The sequence below is a fragment of the Centruroides sculpturatus genome, unplaced genomic scaffold (genome assembly GCF_000671375.1).
Source record: "Centruroides sculpturatus isolate CEXI.00-Female unplaced genomic scaffold, Cexi_2.0 scaffold2763, whole genome shotgun sequence".
NCBI classification, from domain to species: domain Eukaryota; kingdom Metazoa; phylum Arthropoda; class Arachnida; order Scorpiones; family Buthidae; genus Centruroides; species Centruroides sculpturatus.
In genome coordinates, this window is record NW_019386945.1 from 1 (window position 1) to 12,810 (window position 12,810).

Sequence of the window (12,810 nt, forward strand, 5' to 3'; positions counted from 1 at the left end):
TATATCTTTTGGAGGATGATTCTAACACAGTGTTACATAAATTTTTGCAGAGAATTTTTGCATAATCATGAAAAATACTATCAAAGTTTTTCATAAATAAAATTTTAATTTTATTATTTTTTTAGGCATTTAGTCGTGCTCATAGAATAGGTCAAGCAAATAAGGTTATGATATATCGGTTTGTGACAAGGGCATCTGTAGAAGAACGTATTACACAGGTAACTATTTTTGTTATTTAAAATAATTAATTTCTTTATCTAGCTTTTCTGAATTTTAGAGATAATTAGATTATCCAGTAGTAATTTTAGTATTTAATAAAATTTCATTACGTGAGGTATAGAGAATAGGAATTATGACTGAATGGAGTTTTCAGAAATATTGTATACTGTTTATCAAAACAATCACTTCACACCTAAGTGATAATTCAAGCAAATGAACAATAAAAAGGTTTAATGTTCAAATGTTTTCGGCCGTCTTTCAGAGGCCCTCGTCAGGAAAAATTGCATAGAACAGAAAAACAGCTTTATCCTTTTAACTGTTTTCAAACATAGCTGTGTTCTAATTTGGGATATATTTCCAGTTTGTGTGTCAGTTTTTATACTGTTTATCTTCTTAAATTGTCATTTTTAAGTACTAAAATTAGGAGAATGTAATTAATATTGAAAAGGGTGTAGAAAAATTGTATAAGGTACATCTTCCACATATATTGACATAAATGTTTTGCCATAAATCCATCTTAAAATTACTTCTGGATTGCAGTATTATATTTGTAATTGGAAATGAATTAATTGGCATTTATTAAATTTATCCAATTAAATGCATTACAAATAATTTTATTCTGATGTGATCTTTTTTTAAATTGCTTATTCAAAATTTGACATCTTAGAATTTTATTTATAATAATGTTTAGGTGGCTAAAAAGAAAATGATGTTGACTCATTTAGTAGTACGACCTGGACTAGGAAGCAGAGCAAACACAATGTCTAAACAAGAATTAGATGATATATTAAGGTTCGGTACCGAACAATTATTTAAAGATGATGACGGCAAAGGTAAGCTTAAAGGTATTGAATTTTTTCTGTATTTACAACATACACTTAAATTTTGCTGGGGAATTGTCTCGGGAAAAATCTTGTTTTGCATACTGTGTCTAATATACGAGGTCTATTCAAAAAGTTTTGAATAGTGCATTTCCAGTTGGTTATTTTTTAATCTGCTTGGAGGTGTTGTGTCCATGGAAGCCTTCTGAGTAACCTCCTTCAATCCGTTTGTTGATATCTTGTTTTGGTGATTAGTTATGGCCATTTGTGTGAAGGGGTGGGTGTTCTCAGGGTTTGGAGAAAAATTGGATCCACGGAAATGAGCTCTTTGAAGGAGCAGCATTGTTCTGTGAGATTTTGTGTAAAATTCAGGAAATCTTTCGTGGAAACTTTTGAGTTGATTACCAAGACTTATGGTGAGGATGCTATGAAACTTACTACGTGTTATGAGTGGTTTACCTGGTTCAAGAAAGAAAACAATCAGTGGAAGGCAATGAGCATTCCGGGCGACCATCAACGTCAACTGATGACCCCACATCGAGAAAGTGAATGATCTCGTTCATGCAAATCAATGTTTGACTGTCAGGGAAATTGCAGAAGAGTGTGGCATCTCGATTGATTCGTGCTATGAAATCCTGACTGAAAAATTGAGGATGCATCGAGTTGCTGCCAAATTTGTGCTTCGCCTGATGACAGCAGACCAGAAACAACTTTGAGTTCAAATCTGTCAGGAACTGTTTGATCGAGCTGAAGAGGATGAAACCTTGTCCAGGATCATAACAGATGATGAGTCATGAGTTTATGGATATGACATCGAAACAAAAGTGCAATCTTCACAACAGGTGGGTGAAACGTTCCCTGCCCCAAAAAATCTTGATAAGTTCATTCAAATTTTAAGATGTTGTTGACCGTTTTTTTTTTTTTTTTGTGCGAAGGGGGTTGTGCATCATGAATACCTACTTACAGGTCATACAGTTAACATGGAGTACTACCTGAGGGTTATGAAATAACTAAGAGACAAAATCATGTGAAAACGCCCCAAACTTTGGAGGAGCAGCGAATGATTTTTTCCCCCCACAATGACAATGTGCCGGCTCATTCATCCCTCAGAACTCGTGAGCTTTTGGCCAAAAACAAGACCACTGTGCTTCCCCACCCACCGTACTCACCTGACCTAGCCCCATGCAACTTTTTCCTGTTTCACAAATTAAAAATCCTGCTCAAAGGAAAAAAGATTTGCCACCGTTCCAGAGATAAAGAAAAATTTGATGGATGAGCTTACGACCATTCAGGAAGAAGCATTCCAGACTGTTTCAAAAAGTGGAAACACAAAGTTCTGGAACTTTTTGAACAGACCTTATAATTTGCATCTCTTTGTATATATATATATATATATATATTTGGGTGGATGGAACTAAGAATGCTCTATATATGAGAGCTGAAATAACAGAATTTATAAAGCATGGAAAGGTAGTAGTAGGGACGATTTGTTGTAATGTACTAGTCTTGTGATGGACAAAAAACATAAGCCTGGCAGGTACTCTGTGAATGAGTAAGTCTAAAAGGGACATCTCCTCACCTTGTTCTTGCTCAACAGAGAAATTAATTGTTGTATAGATAGAAGATAACATATCTATGAAGATGTACAACTCTTTCTCAGAGTCATCCCAAGCAAACAAGATATCATCTACATCAGCGGTCCTCAACCTTTTTATCGCCACGGACTGGTCAACGTTTGATATTTTACCGTGACCCACCGAGGGGGAACGTTGATTGTTTATATTTTAGATTGATTTAATTTAATAATTTTAATTTAATTGTATTTAAACATGCCTTCAAAATAAAATACAGTTACACCAAAAAATGAATATAATGAGATTTAACATTTTAACTCACTAGAACACTAAATCAATGAGAACCCTGAGCTTGTTTTTTTGCAACAAGACGGTTCCATATGGTTGTAATTGGAGACAATGACACCCGAAGTGTGTTTTTTATGTCTAGTTTATTCCGTTGTTCTGTCGTCTGTTAAAAGTCGCACAAACCCGAGACAAATACACCATAGTAAATAAAATGGAAATACCAGTAATTTAATGTTCCTTGGATGTCCCGGTACCATTTGATCCACGGATCCACTGATCTACATAACATAGATATACAAATGGGTAGTGAATAGACAATGGGGGAACTAAAAACTCTAAACTCAACATTTCTCATGATGATAAGTTTAGCAAGAGCAANTATTTTATTATCTTACCTCAATTCACAGTAAATATTAAATTTATATTGTTTTGCACATTTCAACATTTCTTTTTATTACATAAAAATATAACTGATAATTCAAATTAATAAATTTCTATAATTTCTTAAATTGCATTTGGAGAAATAATATGCAGTGTAAGAAATAAACAAATATACCTTATTACTTCGAATTTAAACTGAACTTTTTATTACAATTTTTAAGGTCTAAAATTAGGGTGCAGTTAAATTCAAAGCAAATATTTTAACTTATTTCTGCCAATTTCCCACTTCTGAACAAGCGGGTCTTTGATTTATAGTCTATACGTGCATGTAGTATTACGATAGTTGATAGCGGTTTATTTGGTGATTTCCCATTTGCACTCTGATTTAATGCCGTTGCTGTTTGATAGCAGCTGTGTAGAATTGGATTTTAATTTTTTTTTGTTACCCATACTCACCAATAATGGAAAAACATTACATATTATGCTGAATTCAAAAGAAAAGTTATATTGTGCATTGAAGAAATTGGAAATTGCACAGCTGGTAAAAGATTTATGGCTGAAGAGAGTGTGCATTGTTGAAGCCATGAAGGAAATGTTTTGTGAAAATCATTCTCCGAGCCTAAAAAAAGGAAGACGCCCTGCAATTGACTCAAATCATATATATAAAATCATATTTATTTTTTTTTCCAATTTTAATTAATTAATTAAACTCCTGCTGCAGTGTAAATTCCAGGGTGGTTTATATTCAAAGTAATATGGTATTGCTATATATATATAATAATTATTTATTTAAATTATTCACTTTGAATTTAATTTGTAACGTTAATAGAATCGGAGTATTAATTTTTGGTGTAGCTATTGTTAATAATGCAATAAATTTTATCTTACAGAGGATCTTATTCATTACGACGAAAAAGCCATTGATGGATTATTAGATCGTACAAAAGAGGGAATTGAACAGAAAGAATTGTGGGCAAACGAATACTTAAGTTCTTTCAAAGTTGCTGCTTATGTAACAAAGGAAGCAGAAGAAAAAGAACCAGAGACTGAAATTTTAAAACAAGAAGTTGAATCGGCAGATCCTGCATATTGGGAAAAGCTTCTTAGGCATCACTATGAACAGCAGCAAGAAGATATGGCTCGTTCTCTCGGTAAAGGAAAGAGAGTTCGTAAACAAGTTAATTATAATGATGCGATGGGACCGCAGGACGATTCGACGTGGCAAGATAACTTATCTGATTATAATTCAGAATTTTCTGTACCATCGGGTAGGTTTTCATTAAAATGGTTCACATAATTACTTAAAATAATATATCATAGTAATATATGAAATGATATACTTAATATATTTTTTTAAGTAAATTAATTTAATTAATGCTGATACAATTTTAATTTATATAAAACTTAAATATGCTACTAACTTAAATACAAAATTCACAAATGTTAATGTTTTATTGATTCTTTATACAGTATCATAAATCTTTAAAGATTAATTGATAAAAGAACAATATTTAAAGTATCTAAATTACTAAACAATGAATAATGAGTATCATTTTGATTTTACTTGCAACTCTGACTTTATATTAGATATTGCATAGTAAATTTAATAATGTTTCCACATCTAAAAGTTAAAAAAAAATTAGTTTTAATAAAAATAATACGTTAGACAAAATGGATATATACATGAAGTAAATTAAAATGTTTTCATGGAAAAACAACAAAATAATTAATAGTATTAATAAACTAGAAATTCTCCCATCAAGCATGATGGAATATTTTTATGAGGAAATAGAGATTGAAGAATTGAGAAGAGCTTCAAGTCAAGCTTGATGTTATGCTTTTCTGCAGCCCTTAACAAAGCCATTTTTACTTGACATTGTTCAAGTCAATGGCCTTCAGGGTCTCAGTTGTTCTTAATCTTTTAGATTTAGAATTTACCTGCCCAATTTTACTCTTGTGCTTTCCCCTAGGCTTTATTTTGTCCAAAAAAAAAAGAATAAGTCTTTTAATTCCGCATTGATTAAACAAAGATTAATTCTGCATATGTTAATTCAATGAGCAATAACTTTCTAAATAACAGGCTTGTTAGGTTGTTTCTTCTAATTGGATAATAGAGCATCATGGGTTCCCTATGGAAAGATTTTTTTTAAAAATTTGTTATAGAAATGACATGGTGCAGTTATCATTTTTAAAGTTTAAATGTGATATAAGGACACCTCAAAACCATAATGCAGTTAAGAGAACAAAAACATTTACTGAAAACAAACTTTTTCAACCTTTATAAAGGCCATCCTTTATTTAAATTTAATGAAGTAAGTTTAAAATATGCTATTTGCCAAAATATGTAAAAATGCAACTTTAGGGAAATTTCTTTGCCAAGCACAAATGTCATATGGTCACTGATGTCACTGCAACATAAGTGTGATCGATTTTGAAATTGATAAAACGTTTTTTCTATAGCTAATACAAACACACGCTTTTATATTAGTAATATTGTGTTTATACACATTTGTGTAAGATCATTGTAACTTCATCTAATCTAATGGTAATGAATTTTTATGACAATCTTATAACTTTTTCATAACACAATTTTTCCATAAAAAATTTAATATCATAGTAATACAGTAGACCCCTATAACATGGTAGATATGTTCCGTGTTATATGAATTCTATGTTGTACGAGTCACTTAAATACATGATCCAATCACAGCCTGGCACTTGTGCAGTTTAGGGGTTACTGCTATTTGAAAGGTTTTCTTCCATATAATTAATCGATTCTAGACTAATTTGACTCGAACATTTCCAAATCACATATAATTTTTTGGGAATAATCCATATAAACTATGCTATAAACAAAAAATTGTAGGAATACTTAACAAGTGTGCACCGTTTGAAGATGCCATTGCTTAAGCTTGTTTTGGTCGTGGAGTGGCTCATTGAATGGCGGACGTGTTTCCTGATAAGTTATTCTGATGACTAAAGACAAAATTTTAGATAACGTAAAAATCATAAAATTACAGTATTAGGCTTACAGTACCTAATTTATATACTGTACAGACAATAGTAAACTCAATTTTCCTGCCTAAACTCTCTGTATATACGCATGGGGCTGGACGGCGGCAAGTAGTTTGGTTGCTCGTCCACTATTGGTTCAGATTCGACCAATCCCGTTGCAACACGACAATCTGTCTCATTCTTTTAGCTTGTTATATGAACACGATCGCAATTTTTTCACTGTGCTATAGGGGAGTCTACTGTATTAAGTGTAAATTTAAGTTAAATAGTAAACTAGTTATGGAAGAAATATAGATAAATGAGAAGTTTTTATCTAAACAACTTGCAATTTAACAGGGTCCATACAGACCTGGAAAGTCAGTGAATGGCATCAAATGTTAGGGAAAGTCAGGGAATTGCAAATACCTGGAATTCATCTGTTGCTCTCACTTGTTTTTGACCTGTATGTGTGTCTAAATTTAGTTTGGTATAGAGGAGTCAACTAAAACTGGAGCAACCATAAGAATGGAAAGATTTGTCATGCTTACATGTCATAAACTGTACATGATGATCTAAAAATTTTGTTGGATAGAGGGTTTACGTTTGTATTTAAAATGGTTGGTAGTGGAGGTGTGCAGCTGTGACGGTTTATTCTGATTAAATTATTTTGAATTTCCTGCCTTTTTGATTTAAGAAAATTTGTTTTGTGATGCAAATCTTTTTCTTATTTAAATAAAATTTACAAATTAGCTTAAATAAAATCATGAAATTATTTTTATATGGTGTAGAAATGACATAGATAATTATGTAATCAACTTTATGCAAAGATTTTTGATTTTTATGAGTGAATAAAGTGTTTTTTAATAAAAAAAATATTTATATGTGCACCGTTTGCATGAGAAATGGGCTTAAATTAAATAGACTTGCCGAATATTACATAATGGAAAGAGGAAATGCAGAGATCTTAATAGGCCAGGGAAGAATATTATAATTGGGCAGGGAATCATAGATGGAATTACCTGTAATGATCCTGATTCAAACTCTGTCTTGTTTAAACAAGTTCATTGATTATTGTATTGATTAGATTAATATTTGATACATAGAACTTTTAATTGTTTTTATTTGGCATTGAAAAAATATCAAAATCAAAAATCTTTTTCACATTATTTTATTAATACCAAAAACATAGCTTAAATTTTTTAATAATTACTTGAAATAATTAGATTTAAGGCAATTTTTTTGGATGATAAATTTAATTTATTTTAGATGACAATGAAGATGATGATGACTTTGAAGAGAAGAATGAAGGTAAGGTTTATTTTGATATTACAATAATACAGCCTGAAGTAATGTTAGCATTAACGTTAACTTTTATTATGCAAATAAATACTTAATTCTACAATTCAATTTAAGAGTAGTTTTACTTGTATGCTTTTCTCACTTAAATGATATTTATTCAGTTTAATAATCTCTTCATTAAAATTAAAAATACTATACAATAATTGAAACTTTTTGATAAAATTAACCTTCTATTTACTAAACTAATTTAATACTTTTTTTATTTGTAGAAAAGAATACTAGGAGGAAAAGCCGTTCATTGCAAAATGACAAAGATAAACCTCTACCTCCATTGTTGGCCAGGGTTGGAGGAAACATTGAAGTGAGTTGAAGTGAATTCATTTTTAGCTATATAACTTGATACTTGGAATTTATTCTTATAGCAATAAACATTGGCTTATTTTTAGTAATTTAAATGAGAAAAACTAAAGATAAACATAGATAAGAGCATAAATAGTCTGCTTTTTGATAACCAAACATATCTAATAGCTAGATTACTTTTTATTAGAAGTTAGACAATTAACTTATTTACAAATAAACTGTTAATTATATATGAAGATAAACGCATTTATCTTAGTAGATCTAAGAGAAATTCCAAAAAACTAAACTTTAATGAGTCAGATGAGAGAAAGTAAGTAGCAAGCTAATGTTTTTTGTTTAGAATAAAAAAGGATAATTTGATAGTATTTCATATATTATTTTTAAATGTCCACATAAAAATGTCTTCATGTAAAATGATGACTAAAATTATTTGTGGACAAATAGAAATAATTGGAAAATTTAGAATGAATTTTTTAAGTTTAAAACTTCTTCAAAGGCATTCCATTACATTTACATTATATTGCAATATACTTCATTTGTTTAACTGAATTTTTCTATGTAGAATTAACTTTAAGACATAATTTTATATAATTTTAATTTCTAAATAAAGCTATTTAGTGCCAGCTTTGTGCCACAAAATCTATTAATTCTATTTTTATCTGGATGGTGATATTTCATGAATTTTATTATAGGCTAGTTTTATTTTCAATTAATTTATAACTGTTTGTTTTGTGTGTCTCTGTTATGTATGTTAATGACACTAATTTTTGATTTTCTAATCGGTAACAATTTCATTTGTAGGTTCTTGGCTTCAATGCAAGACAACGTAAGGCTTTCTTAAATGCTATTATGAGATATGGCATGCCTCCACAAGATGCTTTCAACTCTCAATGGTGAGTTAAAGGAATAATGTTTAAAAAGAGACTTAGTGTCAATTCGTTAAACTAATATTTATTTAATATGAGAAGAAAGCTTGTCTTAAGACTATATGAAATATGAACTTGATGATAATTTCATTTAGATAATAAAATTCTAGCAGAACTGGTTACATGAAAAGATCCTTACTATGAGGAAGTTTATTATTAAAATATAATTTTATTTTTAAATAATTATGTAGGACCTGGAGATTGTCATCATGCATTACACATTAGCATACTTAATATTTATATTTTTAGTGTTTGTGTGTAAAATTAAATTATTACTGATCTTACAATAATGCTACAAATAGAAAGAATGTGAATCTTCTCTAATATTTCATATTTATTTTAATTCAGTTTATTGCTTTAATCTGTTGCATATTTTTAATTTTATGTTAAATATTGTAATAAAATGTCAAATCCAATTTTTTGTTTTCTTAGGCTGGTTAGAGACTTGCGAGGAAAGTCTGAAAAGAATTTCAAAGCTTACGTTTCTTTATTTATGCGCCATTTGTGCGAGCCGGGAGCAGATAATTCCGAAACATTTGCTGACGGTGTTCCTAGAGAAGGTTTATCTCGTCAACATGTACTTACTCGTATAGGTGTGATGTCTCTTATTAGGAAAAAGGTACGTAGTTATAAATATTTTAATGGAAGTTCCATGCATTTAATTTTATTATTATATATTCAGTATCTGTAATTTAACCAAGTGTATTCATTTNCGACGAAAATTCAACGTGAAGCGACACGCAACGGAGAAAAATTTCAACACGGGATAGGTTAATATATTTTTTCGTACATAATCGGTTATCCGAAAAATAAGTTATCCGAACAACCCCAGTCCCCAATTGATTCGGATAAACGACGCTCTACTGTAGTTCACAACAAAGATTCAGTTGGGAGAAACTAATATAAAATCTATTTCATTATTTATTGGAATGCATTTGTGTTTGATAAGTTTCTAAAAACTCTTCAGATATAATGAAAATTACAAAAAAAAAATGTTCAAAAGAAGTCCTTACTAATTTTTGATAACTGCCTGAGGTACCTATCATGTATGCAACATTACACTTGGATATTAAAACTAACTTCACAAGATTCAAATTATTCACATACACATTTTTGTGTGTTTTTGACCTTACCAAAAAAAATACTTTTTAAATTGACAAGGAAAACTTATCTGAAATGAAAATATGACAGCTTGTGTTAAGTCTAGATTCATTCTCAAATGCAATTCTTAATGTGTTTTAATGTATAAAAGAAAATATGCCTCTCACAAAAAATATAGTTTAACATGATTATTACTATTATTATTATTTTTAAAGGAATTCTGGTTGAGGTGAAATTATTGATATTTATGAGAGCAAACAGCTATTGTTGGATTTATAACTTCACAACACGAATACCAATAAAATGTTACATATTTGCTTCCAATAAATTGGAGATTCTTTACACTAAAACAACTGGACTTACCTTATACCATAGAATTCCCAGAAATGATGATAATTTTCTGTATTTAGGTCCAGTTTTTACACTTTGTTATAATGACTTTTTGGAATTATTTGTTTAAAACTACATTATTATAATAATGTAGTTTTTAAACAAAATTTAATGAAAAGCTATGTTTATTTTCCATATAACTTAAAATGATGACTAGTTTTTTTCAATACAAATTTCAGACAAGCTTCTTGCATACTCTGAGTACTTGTGTATTGTTTTGCTCATTGTTTTTTAATAAATGCCAAATATTAAAAAAACTACTTCACTCTATATCAGTGATGGCAAACCTTTTTGAGAAGTGGGTCAAATTTTGTTCATTATTTTTTTTAGTACTAGCTTGTGGGTCACTTGGAAAGGAGGAGGGGAAGATGGTTAAAAACTACTTTTTTTTTTTCTCACTTTTAAAATCCTCTAAAAAGTTTACGTTTCCTTTTTGTTTTACAACTTTTACTTTTGCAAGTGAAGAGCAAAAAATAAAGGTGGACGTGAAAAAATTGATATCAATGGTGGGGTGATGCCATGAATTATCGCACCAGGTTACACTATGCCCAGTCAACAGTTGCATTTGCACTGAGTACTTGAATGAACAAGGAATAAAGAAAATCACATATATATTATGAAATATTACTTATTAATAGATATAGTTACAGGTATGGGTATGTATAATAAAGTTGAAGTATATTTAATGAGAAATCTGTTGTCGTTTATTTTCGTATAGTTTCTTAATATTAGGTTCGTATTCCGTATTCATTAGTTTAACGCATTTCGCAGTCAATTCATTTCCAAGTTTATTTCTATTGGTATATTTTACAAAATTTATTGAAGAAAACAATTTTTCACACGAATATGTGTTAAAAGAGCATTAGCAAGTTTCTTCATTGATATAAAATTATTTGGTAAAGAATCCCATACGTTTAATAATATATTTTCAATTTTTAGTGTGGGATCATTATTATCTGCACTACTTTCAGACATTTTTCCTTCTATTTCGGAAATCAAGTTTTCAAATTTATTTTTCCACACTATGCTGCTTTGAAATTCAACTAATTCCATTTCTAAATCATGGATAACAAGCCACATAAATTTGGTTACCTCCATTGCTTTGAATTTTGTTTTGTATGGATATAAAATAAAGTGAAATGTATTTTCCAAACTTTTAAATTGATTAAATCTCTCCTCAAAAGCTTGCTTTATTTCCTGTATAATCATTAAATATTTTTTAATTGCATTTTTTTGAATTTTAAGCGTATTTTCAAAAATTATTGTGTTTTGAAAATGGTTTTCAAAGCAACTGAGCCATCAAACATTACGTCAAAATCCCTGAATACTGGCACTCAATTTCCTGTAATAATTGTGCAAATTGTCGTTTATTAATTAAGGCCTCTTGCATTTATAAAGTTGACAACTTTTATTACAATTGGCATTACATTGGAAAATGTTTTTAAGCCTTGCTTTGCACATAGAACTTGTTGGTGTCAAAATACAATGAAATTCAATCAGAGAATGTGTATTTTGCTTAAAATACTGAATAAAACCAATGGTTTTCTCCACCATATTGGGTGCACCGTCTGTTATAGAAACAATTTTCTGTAGGTCAATATCCGTTTCTTTAAATGCAATATCAAATTCTTTAAAAATATCAAGACTGGTACACTTTCCTTTCAACATTATTAGTTTCATTAGATCTTCTTTCATTTTATTGCCTGATTTATATCAAGCAAAAACTGTTAATTGTGCATAACTATTTACATCATTACTCCCATCTAAAGCAATTGAATACATTTCTGCATAATTTAAGTGGTTGTGTATTTGCGAAAAAAATATTTCTTTCTAATTCTACTACTCGATCTTTAATTGTATTGTGACTTATTGGTAACTCATTTATATGCTTTATAATCAAGTCTTTTTCTTTAAAATCTGCAAATAAAGTAGTACTATATTCTAAAAACGCTTGTTGTTTTACAAATTCTCCTTCTGAAAGAGGTTTCCCGTGGTGAACAATGCAATGGGCAACTTGAAAACTAGCAGCAGTAATGTTATTTTTTGGAATCAAAAAAGTTTTTAAAACACTGGTTTGTGAATGTTTCTCTTTTTTCTTTTGTAAAAAAATATGTTCTTTTTTCCTCATCTGTTGAAAGACTGAGGTTAGAATGCAACTTTTCAAAATGTCTTTTTACATTGTATGTATTGAAGTGACTGTTTCATTACAAATTACACACAAAGTTGTTTTATTCTTTTCAATCACACCATATTTATCAAACCATTCTGTTTGATATGGTCTGGAACTTGTATTGTTTCGCGTGGGTCATTTAAAAAGTCTGCATGGGTCAGTGTCTGATCCATGGGTTATAGGTTTGCCACCACTGCTCTATATGCTGCTGGAGAAATGCCTCTCAAAATACTTCAGCAAGCTTCTGTATAAATTTTTTTCAAGAAATTTTTGATTATGCCCCACTT

At 29.8% G+C, this 12,810-nt stretch overlaps 1 protein-coding gene across 1 annotated transcript; it reads left to right on the forward strand.

Annotated features, from left to right (window-relative positions):
• The first annotated feature begins 101 nt into the window (after positions 1 to 101).
• Positions 102 to 10,423, forward strand: LOC111615953 (chromodomain-helicase-DNA-binding protein Mi-2 homolog). Its single transcript, XM_023357389.1, has 8 exons — positions 102 to 218; positions 911 to 1,052; positions 4,174 to 4,551; positions 7,544 to 7,585; positions 7,846 to 7,937; positions 8,738 to 8,829; positions 9,295 to 9,509; positions 10,179 to 10,423. Exons 1-8 carry the CDS (start codon positions 168 to 170, stop codon positions 10,421 to 10,423), a joined length of 1,257 nt encoding a protein of 418 aa, XP_023213157.1. The 5' UTR covers positions 102 to 167.
• Positions 10,424 to 12,810: the final 2,387 nt, after the last annotated feature.